Source organism: Lucilia cuprina, chromosome 2, assembly GCF_022045245.1.
Source record: "Lucilia cuprina isolate Lc7/37 chromosome 2, ASM2204524v1, whole genome shotgun sequence".
Taxonomy (NCBI): domain Eukaryota; kingdom Metazoa; phylum Arthropoda; class Insecta; order Diptera; family Calliphoridae; genus Lucilia; species Lucilia cuprina.
Genome location: NC_060950.1, coordinates 29,992,348 through 30,011,128, shown reverse-complemented (window position 1 = coordinate 30,011,128; position 18,781 = coordinate 29,992,348). Strand labels below are relative to the sequence as shown.

The 18,781-nt window shown below is 26.0% G+C and overlaps 1 protein-coding gene across 1 annotated transcript in view; it reads right to left on the bottom strand.

Moving 5' to 3' along the window:
• The window catches only part of LOC111682317 (neural-cadherin), a 68,326-nt gene that overhangs the window by 30,424 nt on the left and 19,121 nt on the right, over positions 1-18,781 (bottom strand). Inside the window, exons 2-4 of the mRNA XM_046949323.1 lie at positions 6,343-6,527; positions 6,087-6,202; positions 5,343-5,507 (exon numbers count right to left, since the gene is read on the bottom strand). Coding sequence (XP_046805279.1) covers positions 5,343-5,507; positions 6,087-6,202; positions 6,343-6,527 — 466 coding nt within the window. The remainder of the gene's footprint in view (positions 1-5,342; positions 5,508-6,086; positions 6,203-6,342; positions 6,528-18,781) is intronic.

Below are 18,781 nucleotides of genomic sequence, written 5' to 3'. Positions count from 1 at the left end.
AATCGAGTCTAAAAACGATTCTAAGCCTCTTGGTATACTTAAAACCTCTCCAGTAAAGTGATATAGGGTGCAATAAAAAAATCTCAATAAGTTTACTTTTTGGCAAGTTTTTTTTTTAACATAATATTTTTAAATTGACCCACGTTTTAAAAAATAACATTCTATTATGGGTCATTGCATAAAGGCCATGTACAAAAAAATAATTAACTTAATTATCATTTTTTTTTCTATTAAGGCCAATCATGTAAAAATGTTATTAAATAACTTTGTTTGTTAAAACAATTATTTGCTATTTATATAAAAATTTGTTGTACATTTTTATTTAATTACCTTAATAAATTTTTAAATTAAATTGGAGCAAACATAAGTAAACAATAATAAAACTGGTAAATAATTATGCAGTATAATTAATAATTTTAAAGGCAAATATAAATAAATTAAAAAAATGATTTAAATTTTTAAAGAATTAAAACTCTATTAATAAAAGTCAGTTAAGTTTTTTTTACATAATTAACCTTAAAACAGGTTAACTGGCAAATATCTGATGTAAACTTTAAAATCCTTTAACCTATAAAATGTTTTGCATAAACTTTAATAATTTAATGTTTTGCAAATGAACAAATAAATTTTACATTTTCACAAGTGTTTGTTGTTGTTATTTTTATGCGTTTTTTTTTTAATGAGAGGTTAATATTAATGAAAATTGTTTTCGATGCGATTAAGTAGGTTCTTCTTTGTATGTATGTGTGTGTTTAAATTATATTGTTAAAAATCCATTAAATGTTTTTATTGTTTTATATTTATTTTCTGTTTATATTTATTATATAAAAATTACACTTAATTTATTATACACCGCTTTTAATGCTATATACGTGCTTTATACTATGTGTATGTGTGTGTATTTAATATTTTCATATATTGTTAAATAATTTTATACATTATTAATTTGTCAAGAATTGTGGCGATTATTTGCAAACAATAAAATCTACAACTAGGTTGACTCCCTCAAATTAAAAAAGGGCAAGCAATATTCTCAAACAAATATTTACAGTTTCTATAAAGTAGGGAAAATATTTGAGTATCATTTTTGTAGTGATGCCCAGCAAAAGTTTTGATTTTATTGGAAGCAATTAGATTTAGAATCTTGTTGCTTTAAATAAACCAGCAATTTTTCTATATTTTGTTAAGTTCGGACTGAAATGAATCAAACTTCAACAAAAAGAGATATTTAGAGAAAGAGATAAATGGTTCACGATTTCTCTCTCTCTCTAAATATCTAAGCTAGTGGGGACGTCTTAACTTTTCGCTTTTTGTTGAAGTTTAATTTATCTTTTTCTTTTCTACTCTCTGCCTTCCACTGTTTAAGATAGAACTCTTTGACAAGACCAACATTAGTTTAAACTAGAAAAAGCTTAAACATTTATTATCGCCTTAGAGACATTTAGAAGGAAAAACGTCAATTTCATTGGATTTACACATCTGTTGTCAGGCCTATTCTAACTTATGGTTGGAGGGAGTTCTGATAAGATATCATATTGATCCGGGGTCAGTTGTGACAATGTGTGTGAATCTGGTCTCAGAGCATTGGCTTGTCATACGGTACATTCGCGCCTGATTGGAGATTGTGAAAATGACCTTTGGGACAAAATGAGACCGTGTTGGGTGTCGGGGCACTGTAATGTGCATGGTAACGAGGTTTCGGAAGAACTGAACCTTGATATAGATGATAGACAAAGGATCGTAAAACAACCCATTTGTCACTATTGGTTGATTTTCGAAAGATTTCGTGATATCATAGACCATTTCTGGAATAACAAATTGGATTACTAGGTATCAAAGGCCCTTGTGAAAACTTGATATACTTATAGATAGAATGGATAGAAGCAGTCTAAGGATTCTGTTAGAGATGCTAGGGTTTACTGCTCAATTAGGAGCTTTATCAGTAAGTGGGATAGTAATATGCCGGTATACTGCATGTTGTACAAAGATGAGGAGGATACAGACTCTCAGAATGAAATGTCCAGGGAATATAGGGAAATGGCGGATATTATTGACCATCGCAATTTATAAGGTTTTGTGAAGGGAATTAGTCACTTCTTTGGCTCGGTTTAATAGAGTGACATCTCTTCAATCTTTAAGGTATGGACTGGAATTATTTTCTAACATTTTTAACTATCTTCTTCTTCTTCTTTCTTTTTAGTTTTTCTTGTAGAGTTATTGTTTCTTTGTTTTTCGAATCTTTACTTTTTTGAAGATAATTACAATGGTTCTTATGGTCTTCGAGTGGATATACATCTGTTTATGGAGCATAACCATTAAAAAACTAAACACAAGTACCTGGAGAGGTCTTCGCAATGTCACTGGTTGCCTTGGTATAGGATTGTATGGGTCTCTGGCTGAGGATATATTTACACCATCAGTTCATAGTCACGGCGAAATAGAAGTACTGGTAGCACCTATTTGTTGCCAGATTACATTGACACCAAAATGAGAAGAAGTTCATCAGGATAAAATGTCCCTGAGAGTTATCTATTTTATGACATTAGTGCTGGCTTAAGTTTTTGCCGTTTATTAGATGAGTATTAGGATTTTTTATGATTTTTTTCATGTTTTGCTGGGAATAAATTATACCACATAATTTAAGTTGAATTGTTTTAATTTTTTTTTTATCAAATTGTTAATTTTTTTCCCCAATATTTTATATTATTGTTATAATATTTATTTAAAATTCAATCATACCATATACATACATATTTTCAATCATTATTTACACACGGTTTAATTACTTTTATTTGTTTTATTTTTTAATAAATAATTTATGGTTAAACAAAAAAAATACATATTGTATATACAAATAGATGTGAAAATCAAAATGAGATGAAATAAACAAAAACTCATTATTAAAATGTATGAAAATTTAATGACACATAATAAAAAAATAAATAAATAAAAATAAAAAAAATTAAATGAAATGTTGAAAGAAAAAGTGAAATTAAACACGACCTGACCTGTATTATGGTAAAAGGTGCCTTCAGTTCTTCATTCAAAGTACGCTCGTACAATGTTTGCGGGAAGACCGGCGGTAAATCATTAACATCACGTATATTTATTATTATGGTAGTGGAATTTTCATTTAAACTATCAGAGGCCACCAATTTAAGTTCATACTTTTGGGTTTTTTATTAATATTTAATAACGTTTTGGGATTTTGCATTACGGGTATTTGTTTTGTGTTTTTATTAACCGTGAATAATTCAACATAAAAATGAAAAAGGTAAAAAAATATATAAAAAAATTAAAATAAATAAAATATAAAGTAAAATGAAATTATACAATACAATTTTCTAAGAAAAATATAAAAATATGTAAATTTTGACATATTAAAATAATTAGAATATGTAAAGGGTTCATTTTGATTCACAGTGTAATGTTTTCAAAAACATGTGTCATTCACAGGGAATTGTTATGTTATATATACAAATGATGCGTAAAGCATTCTATATAATTCGTTTAAAACTTTTATATACAAATATAATATCCCAGGAATAATGCGACTAATTTTGTGCTTATCTCTCAGTTTTATCATCTTAAAACTAACCCCGACGCTGTAGTTAAAATAAAACATGTTTTATGTTCCCTGTTTAAAAATTCTTAAATTACATTAAGTAAATATTTATTTATTCTTTATAAAAAACTTAAACTTAAATAATTTTTTTGTTTTTCAATATACATAATATTTTTGTTTTTTTATTCTCGCATGTAAAATTAAAGCGAAGTGATTATTTCTTGTTATAATGTTGACAGTGAAGTACAATGTTGTTGATTTTAATTTTTTTTTATGCAAAAAAGTTTCAATGATGTTTGTATTTTTTCACGTTTCTAACTATATGGTAAAAATGTAAATAAAATGCATTTAAATAATTTTTTGAAAAAATAACTTACAATTTTAATTCAATTTAAAAGAGTAATCACAGTTTATTTAAATATACTCCTGGTATTTACTTAAGTTAATTAGACTAGGTATAGTTCAGGAAAAACTGAACTAGAACTATAACTGAACTAAAGCTAATCTAGAACTGAACTAGAACTGAACTAGAACTGAACTAGAACTGAACTAGAACTGAACTAGAACTGAACTAGAACTAAACTAGAACTGAACTAGAACTGAACTAGAACTGAACTAGAACTGAACTAGAACTGAACTAGAACTGAACTAGAACTGAACTAGAACTGAACTAGAACTGAACTAGAACTGAACTAGAACTGAACTAGAACTGAACTAGAACTGAACTTGAACTGAACTAGAACTGTATAATACAAACATTACAGCATATATTTTGGAATATTACACATTTATTTGTTGCATACTTAAGTGCTGTTAAACATATAAGATTAACATTTTAAGCTTGATTTTTAATATAAAGTTATCAAATTTTTTAATAACTTACAAAACAAGAATGCCATGTATAAATTTTAAATAATTTAATAGCACTATCACAACAATGCAACTGTGAACCCCTCTTATGTAGGTATATACATATATATGTGTAAATGACATGATACTACAAATACAAATCTTTTCATCATGAAATTGTTTTGATCCTTTTCATTTTTAACAGAAAAATATCCCAACAATATATAGAATAAAAAATGTGTGTTGATTTTTCATACAAAACTGTAAAGTGAACAAAACAAGAGTTGACGCCAAATACGTATAAATATTTTAAATACAAACAAGTGTTAAATAACATAAATATTTAAAAAAATACCTACATACACGTAAATAAAAAACAAAATGGTATAAAACTTTTAGTTATAGGAAAAAAATAACTATGACATGATTGACATATTGTCAATTTAAAATAAAAAACAAACTGAAAAATAGTTACAACTGAACATGAGAATACATACTACATACATAAATATATTGTAGTCATTTTAAGACCCTCTATAGGTAATGGGGTATAAATGTTTTTCTTAATTTAATATTAAAGCAAACATAAGCCAAATTCAATAATAAGTTTTTATACTAAATTCATATAAAATAATGCAGAAAAAAAACTAAAACAACAATAATTTTAATTAAAATTGTGTTGCTGCTTTTGTTTGTTTTTTGTTGGTTTTGGTTTTTACTAAAAAATAAAACTATAAACAGTTTGCATATAAAATAATCATGCATAAAATTTTTAGATTTTTGATAAAAAACTACGACTAAAATTGTTACTAGCAATGAAAAAAATAGAACGAAACAATTTTAAACAAAAAACGTTTAGAGCTATGAACTGAAGCTTATTTTTCAAAATGAGAAAATAAATTTTTGTATAATTTAGTTTGTTAGTAACCTGTAGCACACGTTTAGGTAAATTTCGATCATCTTCTTCGGTGATTTGTGTACGATAAGTGGGTCTTTCAAACACAGGCGGATTATCGTTGACATCTTTGACGTGTATTATGACGGTGGTATAGTTTTCCTTTAAATTATCGGAAGCAGCTAAACGTAGCTCATACTATTGTAGGTGGGAAGTTTGAATATTGTTTTTATAGAATTAAAAATATTCGTTTTCACATTCAAATTTGTTTCAAAGTAAAATATATATATTTTAATATATTTGTATTTAATAAAAAAAATTAATTTTTATATTAAGTAGTGTTAAAATCGATAAAAATGATTTTTCAGGATGATACATTTAAAAGGAAAGAGATGAATGGAACTAAAACTGAACTAGAACTGAGCTAGAACTGAACTAGAACTGAACTAGAACTGAACTAGAACTGAACTTGAACTGAACTTGAACTGAACTAGAACTGAACTAGAACTGAACTAGAACTGAACTAGAACTGAACTAGAACTGAACTAGAACTGAACTAGAACTGAACTAGAACTGAACTAGAACTGAACTTGATCTCGAAGCGAATTCAACTTTTTAATGAACATCCTCCCATACTTTAATGAACTTAACACTTATGGGGAATATTAAATATAACAAATAGTAAGTATAACAAATTTCTAACTCTTGTTATACTTATAGAATTTTTGTATTCTCAGATTATTTTATTCAAATTTTTAAATAGTTCCACCAACTTACCCTTCTGCGTGTTTCATAATCCAGAGCACCAGCTACATAAATAGCACCAGTCATATTTTTTACAGCAAAAGCACCACCAATATTACCGCTAGTGATTTCATAACGTATACGAGACGCTAGAAAAAAGAAATTTAAGAAAATTAAAAATATATTTTCAAATCCTCTCCCCCAGACTATGCTTTACTTCCACATAACACAAAAACCCCAAAACACATTGTTATAAATTCAACAATATTTAATTGCATATAATACTTACATTCATCATGATCTTTGGCAGTTACTGTTAATACCGTATGCTGAATATCTTCATTTTCATCGACTTCAGCTTCATATAAACTCTTATCGAAATAGGGAGGATTATCGTTTTTATCCGCAATGCCAATACGTATGAATTTTGTTACTATTGGGAAGAGAAAGAGTAAAAGGGAAAAATTAATAAAGCTTTATTTAAGTAATTATCACGTTTTTCATATAAAAATTATTATTTTTATTAAAATCTCTTCTCACTTATTGTCGCATACACACTCACAAACTTGGCTACTGCACTTGAGGTTTTTAAAAGAAGACGTGTTAGTATGTAAGAATTGTCGAAAAAAATAAAATATTAACAATTACTTTAAGAATATTTTAATAACAATAATATGCTTAACAAATATTTAAATGTATGAGTAAATAACTTATTTATGCTGAACATGTTTGGCATAAATTAACATTCTTTTTGGCTTTGGCGAAAAGTATTTATACAGTTTATTAAGTGTAGCATAGTTATTAGACTTAGTTGTCTATAAATAAAACTAATAAGTTAAATATTACGCCTTAAGTTATGCAGTAATATAATAAATACTTTTAAGCCTTAAAGTATGTTACATAAATATGCTTTATAGATTAATATATTATTTAAATACTTAGATTTATTTCAGAGAAAAAACTTTTTCTTATAGTACACAAAATAATTTGCATACTTTTAGGTTGTGTATTAATACTAACAAACAACATTGTATCATAACTAATTGTAAATTTCTATGTATTATTTACTTAATTATTCCAGTCCATCCCAAAAATATATCTGGTTGCTGCTGCTGTGTTCTTGTTCATTTACCAGACAATATTATTAAAAACTGACAACATAAATATGTTACAGTATTTAGTTTAGCAAATAATATGTAACTGTCAAGTACATTTAAAACAGTCTCATAGAATGCCATAAAAATTTTAAAAATATTACAAAAATAACTAACTAATTTAAATATTTTATATATCTATGTACATTTTTTGTGTTGCCCCAGAAATGTAACAACAAATATTTATAAAATATGTTTTTATGTAAAATAAAAATGGGACAAATAAGAAAAAAACTGTAAAATAACTTTTATAGCTGCTAGCTTGTTTATTGCAAATGAACATCATAAAATATTTGAAAATTTTTAAACTAAATAAAAAGAATAACTTTTGTTTAAATAAATAAAGCATTAGCTTAAAAAGTTTAAGTTTAAATTATAAACTTAAGGTAATTGTTAAGTAACTTTTGCAAAAAAAAACAAATAAAACATTAACAAAAATCGAATTTTAAATATTTTTAAGAAAATTTAGCTTTTAACTAATTGCAACATTTCCATCTAACAAATTTCTTAGAAAAATGGAGTAAAATTGTTATATTTAAATAAAAATTTTCAAAACCTCAATATACAAAATTTGGAAAAGTTTGTACATTAGATTTGCTTCCATTTAAACAAAAAATATTCAAAAAGTTAACACAGTTCGCCTTTTCTACAAAATAACTACCAAAAGTTTATATAATACAATCGATTCGATAATGTAGTGCATTTAATATTCCACTTTGCCTCTTCTTAATTCATATTTACTTGTTTATTTAAAATATATTAATTTTATTTGCATTAAATCGAATACTTATTTGGCTTAATAAACTTCTAATTGTATTTGTTATTTACTTAATTAAACATTTTTCCTAATACCATTGGCATACTAGTTATATTAATTAAAACTTTCAAATCAGGTCAGTTTAAACAAGATTTTAAAAATATTACAAAAATAAACAAGATTTTAATGATTATTTACAGCTGAAAAGTATACAATTTAAATAAATTTTTAATTAAGCCTTAAGTTAAACAACAAATATAATTGTATAATTTTCTCGAATCACAATGGCTAGCAATTACTATTAGAGCAACAAAATTTTGTAGATACCATAACGGATATATTTAATTGCTATTAACAGTTTGGTTGTTTAAAAAAATTTTCATAAAAATTCTTAAAAACTTAATAATAGACCCTTTCTACGTATGGAGAATATGGATATTACTCATACGCCATATTTTTTATGGATTCAGTACATAATCTTGTGTTAGAACATAGACTAATCGAAAGGCTAGTTTATAGAGTACAAAATACTGTTATATTTAATTGCTATTAAAAGCTTGAATTATTTAACAAAATTTTCGTGAAAACTTTTAAAAACATAATGATAGTTAGAAGATACGACAAAAATATAGTTCATAATCTACTCCATTAAAATGACTGGTTCATAGACTAATCCGAAGAATTCTCTATATACCAGTTAATACTCTCAGTGGTGGAAAATCATTAGACTGGTCTTGGAATAGTCAATATACTATACCATAGACTAATCAGTAATCCATAAACATTGCATTGACTAGTTCATAAACTATATTCTATAAAATGATTCAAAAACTAGCTTATACTCAAATCTATAGACCTGTCCATAATATATTCTGTAAACTAGTTCAATGACTAGACAATAGGCTAGACCATATATCTGTCAATATGTTAGAAAAAAGATTATGAACTATTCCAAAACTAGACCATAGGCTAGCCCAGTTTATACTCTCAGTGTAAGAAAATCCATAAACTACTATATCGCATTGGCTAGTTTATATATTATAGTAAAGTCCATACGTTGGTCTGTAATCTTGTTCCCAAACTAGTCCATACTCTACAATATATACTTGTGCATAAACTATTCTATAATCTAGTTCAACGATTAGACAATATGCTAGGTCATATATTATCTAATAGGATAGTATAAAGTATACGCTAATCAATAGTCCATAATCTACTCCATTGCTTTGGCTAATTCGGAGACTGTAGAACAGACCACGTTTTAGTCTATAAACTAGTTCATTCTCTAATCTATAGACTTTTCCATCAAACTAATCCATAATCTAGTAAACTGACTACACAATATGCTAGGCCATATACTAGTCAAAAGGCAAGACTAGTTCACTATAGGCTACTCCATGACTAGTGCAGCTCAAAGCCTAGTCATAATCCATCTGCTTATTGAATAGTCAAACGACTTACTAATCTTTGACAACGCACAAACATGTCTAATTCACACTATTGTTCTCTTTAAATGTCTGTCTTTCCTTTGTTTAACATGTTGTTTATACACTTATTGGTTTATTTCATTGTTTGTATTTTTCTAGTGTTTGTGTAAATGTGCATTTTGTTTTATTCAATACATGATTATTGTTTATTTATTTACGTGTATGTTGTTATTGTTATTATAACAATTGTTATTTCTAAATTATACTCAATTTTCTCAGCAGCTTTATGGCAAATGTTTTATAAAATGAAGTCTACTTTTAGGATGTATGCGAATAGTTTTATAATTGTTTTAAATTTTAAACTTTAGAAAATTTAGGCAATAATTAAAAAGAAAACGGCACATCACATTTACATATAGTTGAACTAAATTATTTATAAACTTTTATCAAATGTTTGTAAAGAAAATTTTGTATGAAAGTTTGATTTAAAAATTTTTTATGAAATTTTATGACTAAGACCTTAAAAATATAATATTTTCTTATTACATTTTTTAGTTCATTTTTTTTAAAATAAGTATAAGCTTGCCTTAAATGTGTAAAACTTGTTTTTGTACAAAAATATTTTCTAACCCATAAATTATTGCAAACAACATTTTGTTTAAATTAAAACCAAAACAAATATAAGTATAGCTGAAAATAAGTTTTTGTACATTATCAATATTTCAATAAATGAGTTTTTTACAAACTTTTTTTTAACCACTTCCCTTTGCCTGAAAGTATAACTTAATAAAAAGAAATCTGAATATTATTTGTTAATTACAACTCATTTAAATTATTGTTTTTTAATTAAAATTACAACAAAATATGTATACTAATTAATTTTTGTATAAATTTAATATATATGTTTCAGTTGTCAAGGTTTAATCTGTCTGTTATATAATTATATTTTTATATAATTTTTCACTGTATTATTTTTTATATACTTTTTTACTAATGGATAATATTTCCAATTAATATGATATAAATATGTAGCTGATTTATTTATTAAATATAACTTTAAGTTTCATAAGAAAAAAATTATTTCATTTAATTTAATGATAAATCGAATTTTAATTGAATTTCACTCTTGAGGGACTACATTTGTGGTTAGAAACCACAAATAATTTAAAATTGTACCCGGAAGTTTTATTTCTAATACGATAATAATAATATAAAACAAAAACAATTATATGTGTGTATGAAAACAAGCAAAATAAATAGAATATTTTTACAATTCTTTTGAAAATTGTTTTTCTATTTATTTTTGTTTTTTCAACGCCAAAAAAAGAGCTGCAAACCAATTCTCTTGACAATAAAAGACGGAAAAACTATTTAATACTGTTGAAATTCAGTCAAGTGTGAAACTTAACGATAAACTTTACTGGTTTTGTTTCAAATTATTATTTTTTTCCTATTTTGCTGCCTCCGTGACACCAGAAGGTTTTTTCTTTTGTGGGGGGAATACCAAGGGAAGCATTTTAACAAACTTTCAAATTGTTTCGGAAATAATATTCTTATAGGAAATTTATACAATAATCGTAAGAAAAACAGCTAGAACAGAAATAACAACTTAACTATATGTTTCATGTTATTGTGTCAAATGTGTATTATATGGTTCTTGTAAAACTGAAATTTATGACACTTTAACAATTCTTAATTTAAACAAACTGGCAAAAAATATTTCCTGTGTACCCTGTCCTTTTTTAAAGCAAAGATTTCTTATGTGAAATCAGTTCAGTTCTAGTTCAGTTCCAGTTCAGTTCTAGTTCAGTTCTAGTTCAGTTCTAGTTCAGTTCTAGTTCAGTTCTAGTTCAGTTCTAGTTCAGTTCTAGTTCAGTTCTAGTTCAGTTCTAGTTCAGTTCTAGTTCAGTTCTAGTTCAGTTCTAGTTCAGTTCTAGTTCAGTTCTAGTTCAGTTCTAGTTCAGTTCTAGTTCAGTTCTAATTCAGTTCTAGTTCAGTTCTAGTTCAGTACTAGTTCAGTTCTAATTCAGTTCTAGTTCAGTTCTAGTTCAGTATTACTTCAGTACTATTTCAGTTCTAACTCAGTCCTAACTCAGTTCTACTTCAATTCTAGTTTATTTCTACTTCACTTCGAATTTAGTTGTTGTATTTAATTATGTCAAAATAAACATTAATTATTATTAATAAAATTCCATTGAAGTATGTATGTATATGTGATATCCTTGTAAAAGAAAAATTATTAAAAATTGAAATAAAATATTTAAAGGTCCTGCGAAAAATATGTCAGTGACCTTGTCTTTTCAATCTTTCTAATAACTATGTAAAACAAATAATTCGTAAAAATAATTTTTATTGAATGTATTAAATACATCAGAAATATAAATTTCAGTTACGAACAATTAAATTAAATTTAATAATGTTATTCGTATAACTGCTTTGCAAATGTACAATTTATTTTAACAAAAAAATTATTAAAATTTAAGTATTGACACGCACAGCAAAAACTCGTACATTAGGACAGACATTTAGAAAGTGATATAAACAAATAAAACCATTTGTGTTTAAAATAATATTTAATATCCCTGTTGTTATCTTAATAATACCCAAGCAATTAAAGAAACAACAACAACAAGAAATACAACACAAATAAAAACAGTTGCAAAAAATAGGAAAACAAATTTAACACACACACGTGTAGCCATAATTACAATAACGTTTTTCTTATATATTTGAAGATAGAGGAAGAGTATCCTTTTCATCTAATAAGCTTTTCAGGTAAATTTGTATATATTTGTAGAATTTGATGTCTGTCGCTTTGCTTGTCATTATGTATTTAGTTTAAGGTATTATCATGTGTTCACATATAAACATGTTTACGTTTGAATTCACTAATACATTTACATTTAAGGATTTATATTTATACATTTATGGCTTCCTAAGACTCTTATGTTAATTTTATGTATTTTACTGTAATTTCTATATCAAATCAACTTTAGTTGTAATAATATGTTGTAGTAAAATTGTTCATTTTCATACATACATAGGTACTTGTTAACATATTTTTAGGCATCATGTGTGATTATGTTTTTGTTGCTTAAATAATTGTTATTTGTCCTAGGTAAGATGAGATTTTAACATGTTTGTGTTTTAATTATTACAGTGAGTTACAAAATAAAAGAAAACGTAAACAGCTTTATTAAGTAATTTTCAAATTTCAGTTTTAGTTTAGTTTTAGTTCAATTCTAGTTCATATTCTTTCTTGTAAATCAACTTTGGGTTATTTCTGTTCGTAGCTTTTGTCATTAAATTATCTTTTATATTTTTTTCTAAACTTTTTTTTATTTTTTATTGTTTCGCTATTTATTAAAGATATTTGCTAGAGTTTTCAATTTATTTAAAATTTTTCTCTCAAATGTGTGTCTAGTTTTATTTTCTTTATTTGGCATGACTTTTTAATTACTTCCTACTATCAAATCCATTGTTTTCGTTATCATTTTTTTCTTTTACACAAAATATTGTTGGAATATCTTTCCTTAGTTTAATTTCAATTTATATTCATTGTTTTAGTAAACAGTAGAGCAGAAAAACAAGTAATAGGAATGGTTATGGATTAAGAAAACAATCTCAGATGTAACATGTCGTTGCAATGAGCAGTTTTTTTACTTTTATCTAAATTCATTTGCATATTCCAAAATAGGATTCCATTCTTATAATCTACACCTAGAAGCAATGTATATTTTTATTTCCTGTTTTGGTAAATTTTTTGGTTCTTATAATATAATTTGAAAGAAAATGATCTACTTATTTAAAATCATGAAGTTAGTAAAGTGAAGAGTAGTACCTTTAAAGAGCTTGATAAATGATTTTCACATAATAGCATTGGAGTAGATACATATCTTTAAATCATTAATTCATAAAGCTTTTAGAATTTACCGTTTAATAATTTAAAGTTTACTAATCACAATTTTTTACAATTTTATATTTTTTACTAAGTCAAAAAAATATATGTTGAATAAAATCAAAATCCCACAATAAAGTCGAAACGCTTAATAATTTATTTCTTAAGAATAACAAAACGCCGCCGGCAGTTGAATGCAAAATATAAAATTTGAATTTATTTGATTTTCCAAGAAATAAGCAAAAAAAAGAAACTAAAACTGAGGAGTATCAAAATTGATAAAAGTTACGCTAAGTAAAGAAGTTGGCTCATTCCTTGATATATTCAAATTAAACAACACTTATACGATGCCTACGTCAATAATAATAAGAAAATTGTTGCCATTTTTTGCATATATTTGCGTCATGTTTGCTCATCTTATTAGTTGCCTACAAAATTCTGCCATTTTTCTACATGAAACTCTTGCATAATTTAAATCCATTTAGCAACATATACACAACACTATTTTTTCCCTGATTTTTTTTTTTTTTTTTTTTTTTTTGGAAAATAAAAATTGTGCTATTTTACTAAAGAAAGAGGTAAAGTAGAGAATGAAAAACTAAAGTAAAAGTTAAGAGCTTTCATTTCATTTACATTTTTTTTTTTGCTGACTTTAACAACAAAATCTACAAAAGAAATCTAGGAAGACTTAGTGATTTTTCTCCCTTTTTATATTTTTCTCATATATACCACATATACATACATATGTAGTATGAGTTCTTAGCATGTTTGTGTATGTTTAACGATATCTCTGTGTGTGTGTGAGTATTTGAGAGTAATGGTAAACAATTCTCACGTCAACTGTCAAAACTTTTTTCTTGTAACGGATTAACCTTAACAAATTCCTTGTGTCAAGTCAAAGGTTTTTGCTGTTAATGGTTAAAAAATGGTTGCATGGGTTGAGAGGTGTCAGAATTTAAAACTTTGTATCTTTTTAGTTCTTAAGTCCTTCTTGCTGTTTTTGCTTCATTTTAAAGCAATGACAACTTATAAAGACTAATTTAAAGAAGTTAATGTATGTATGAACTTGGGGGCTTGAACTTTATATAAAATTTAATTCTAGTTCAGTTCTAGTTTAGTTCTATTCCAGTTCTAGTTGTAGTTCAGTTCTAGTTCAGTTCTAGTTCAGTTCTAGTTCAGTTCTAGGTTAGTCCTTTGTCATTTCCATGAAAATAAGATTTTGATGGCAAAATATCCAGCAATATTTTCGGCAATTTTATAACAATTTTTAAATGTGCATATTTTGCCTATTAAAAAAAAGAAAAATTCGAAATGCAAAACTATCTATCTTATCCCAAAACGTCCTTAAACTCTATTATTTTGGAGAATTTTGTGTTGCACCACAAATGTTTTCACTAATTTGAACATTTGATTAATTTTAATGCCTTGTTTAACAGTATAAGAATTTTGGATCTAAACCTTATAATATATTGCTTTTACAATAATTTGGTTTATATTTCAATGAAAAACTCTCTACCTGAAAATTGTAAAAAAATTTCGTAGAAAAAAAACTCTATCTGATATACTTCCACAGAAGGTAAACAAAAATAACTTAGTGCTACTTAAGAAGTGGTGACAAATCTTATTCTATTGGAAGTACTTCGTTTTATTTTTGCTTTTGAATAATTTATTAAATTAAATGTATATACATATTCTCTTTAATAAATAAAAATTACTAGAAATTAGACAAGTGAATTCCATTGGGTCACGCAATTAACAAACAAAGTAAATTACTGTAAAATCCAATTATATTTTCAAACCATTTCTATAGCATTATATTACCAATCAATAACAACTCATAGAAAAACAAGATACAAATGAAAAAATATTTATTTCTATTTATAACGAGAAAATATTAAATGAAAAGAACACTATTTTAAACAAACAGCAATATTTGTTTAAAAATTTTCATTAGCTAGCAAATTGAGAAATAAAAAAAAAAAACAATTTATTCAAAAGCACGTATAGCAAAGGTATCAACACCCTTTTGACGCTGTCTATGTTTTAAACCCTAAGGAAGAAATGACTGGTAGACAATATACAATTCACAGCATACATAAGTATATGTACAATGTACATACATATGTATATGTAAATTTTAAAATATCTATTAATTTTCCACTCAACTCCATACAACTTTTGCTTGTTGTTATTCTAGTTGCTCATGTTTATGCCAAGTTTAGTGTAGACACGTTCTCTTCATGCTCGTATGTAAAATATTGTATAATAAATACCACTGTACTTCCACAGTATATTGAGAAAATTGTAGTAAGTAGTATCAAAACCCTACAGATCATAGCAGAAGTCACGTATTAGTTATTTCATTATAGGTTTATCCTAAACGAAACTAAATTAACACTTGAAAAAAGTGACTACTCTCTGCATTACTATAGTGGCGATTTATACATGGAATTTTAACCAAAAATAAATAAATTCGACTCTATCGTTTGGTAAGACTTTTGTGAAAATACTATTTAAATAGGATATATGTGCACCTTGCAAAACTGCTGGGATTTCAAATAGTTATGTTGCTATAGTTGTTTATTGCAGTCACATAATAGATGAGGTGTTTGATGCTTTTGCATGATTGCCTCCGTTGCAGCATTATCACCATCATCATGACTGTTGGTTGGTTCATTGGTTTTTGCTCTTCCTGAATATACTCCTTTTACATACCCTCTGCTGTTATGACCCTCTTAAATGTCAATGTTGTTTGCAATTGACAATATCATATCGAGCAATATAATGATTATTTTAGTTTCTATATATAAGTATACAATTTTTGTTATCTAAAGCTATTGTAATTGTATTGCTGTTGATTTTATGCAATTCCATTTAGACACGGTCATTAGACATTCTATTAGTTGTGTCATAGAGTACAAATGTTTGAATATTTAATAATTTTTCATGTGTATGTTAAGAAAATTGCAAATATTTTAAATGACAACTAATTGAAGTGCATACTCTGTACTAAGGAGTTTTATTGTTGATAATATTTTATGAACTAAAAGGTGGTTTTGTTTATTTGAATTATTTTGGTTTCGAAAAAATAAATAATTATTTTTCAACACTCAAGGTTAATACGGCATGATTAATTATAATGTTTTCTAATACCCAAATAAAAGAATTTTATATTTAAATATTGCTGATCCTTTAAGAAAGGGCCTAACCTAGAACCTGCTTTTGTTTATTTGAATTATTTTGGTTTCCTGAAAATAAATAATTATTTTTCAACACTCAAGGCAAATATGGCATGATTAATTATAATGTTTTCTAATACCCAAATAAGAGAATTTTATATTTAAATATTGCTGAACATTTAAGAAAGGCACTAACCTAGAACCTAAAATAAAGTACAAAATACTTGATTCAAGTACGAATTAATTTAAGCACGAATACGTTTATTTATTAGTGTATGGTGTTGAGTGTTGGCTAATTTAAAAACTATACTATTCACTAGCCAAATGACTAGCTTATGAAATAGTATATTAAATAAAACTAATTTATACACACATCTCTGAAATATTCAATTGTCAAGTTTAATGTCGATTGAAAATTCTACGAACAAGTTAGTGGACTAAATTATAAACTACTCTATTTATTAGTCTGTTGAATAGACAATTAGCTTGACATTTTACTATTCCATTGTCAAGACTTCTTCCTGGTCAATTGGATATTCTATGGGCTTGTTTATTATATAGATTAGGCTATGTACACAAGTCTAGTGACTAATCAATGGACTAGTCTAGAGACTAGTCTTTGGAGTAGTCTATGAACTAATTAATTTTTCTATTGAATGGTCCATTGTTTAATTAATTGTCTAGTTTGGGACAAGCGCTATAACTTATCTATTAATAAGTCTATTGTTTTACCTATATAATAGCAAATAGACTATTCTATTTACTAATACAAGGACTAGTTATTTAACTGTTGTACTGATTATTTAATGGAGTGGTATATGATCAAATTTATTGATTTTTATATAGACTAGTCCATTGATTACTACATAGCAGTTCACAGTCAATGGGTTGGTATGCAGTTTATGGACTAGATTTCGAATAATTATATTGACTAGTCAATTAACTGTTTTATTGACTATGGTCTATTGAGTGGTTTATTGACTTTTCTGTAGTCTTATTTATTGATCAGTTTGTTATCCGGTTTTTTTACTAGTCTATTGACTGACCTATTTTCTGCTCTATAAGTTGATTTCGATTTTTCTTATTTTCTTTCTTATTAAGTATATATTAAAGTATTAACATTCTTTATAACATTGTGTGTACTTTTTTAAGTCATGGATATATATACATATAAGTATATAGCCCTATATCGAAACCACTACATGACAAAATACCGAATTTTGATTTACTCTCTTTGGCAAATTTGTTGTTCTTGTCATAAAGAGCAATATTTTTGAATAAAAATTTAAAAATACTTCACCTTAATGAAGTATTGCACTACTTTTTTAACGACACGTGTACGTATACGTATTAATGATATATTGTTATTACAATTATTAAGTATACGTAGTATAGTCAAGGAAAAGTGGTAAACAATTTTTTAAAGTTTTTGCGATTTTGAACTTTCTTATATTATGATCACTTTTTGTAAAATCTTTGTGCAAAACTGACTTTTTTGGACTTTTATCACGTGGTAGTCTACGTATATGGTTATACTTTTTCCTGCAGTAATGTGCTGTAATTTTTCTTCAATTATCTTTTAACATGAACTTAACTTGTTAAAAGTGTTTAAAAGAATACAGTTTTTACTGTTTACATTAAGAGAATATATCGAAAGAGAAATTTACTGTTATTAACATTTAAGAGTACTAATATCATAATAAAACTTGTCAATGTATTAGAAAAAGCATTGCATTAAAATAAATACACTTTATCTTTGAACCGAACGGTATAAATGTACATATTACATTTGAACTACTTTTTCACTAAACCGAGCAAACATTTCAATGTCAGAAAAGTTAAAAAATACAAGCAATTATATGTCCATAAAAATAACCCATTGTCATACTTCTATCGAGCATGTAATAGCAAATTGTCCTTTTTTATCCTTAACTAACACACAGCATGCATTTAATCATTTAAGTAAAACTTTATGAGCAAATTTATGTTTTTCTTTTTTTTTTCTCTCAGTTTTTGGTTGGTCCTTTCCCCATTAAACATTATTCTATTAATCACATAACATAAAAAAAAATTACTACGAAAGAATAAAACTCATCTATACATTGACATCTATTATTTATATATGTATATAAAAAACTATGGCAAAGGCCATGATTTCTTTTTTATTATATTTATGTGTTTAAAGATTTGACATTCATATATGATTTGTTTTTTTTCTATCTATCTTTTTTCTATGAGTTCATAGAATATATGTATCATAAATCACAAACAAACTATAATAAACAGTGCTTTCTACTGTTTAAATGAATGCTT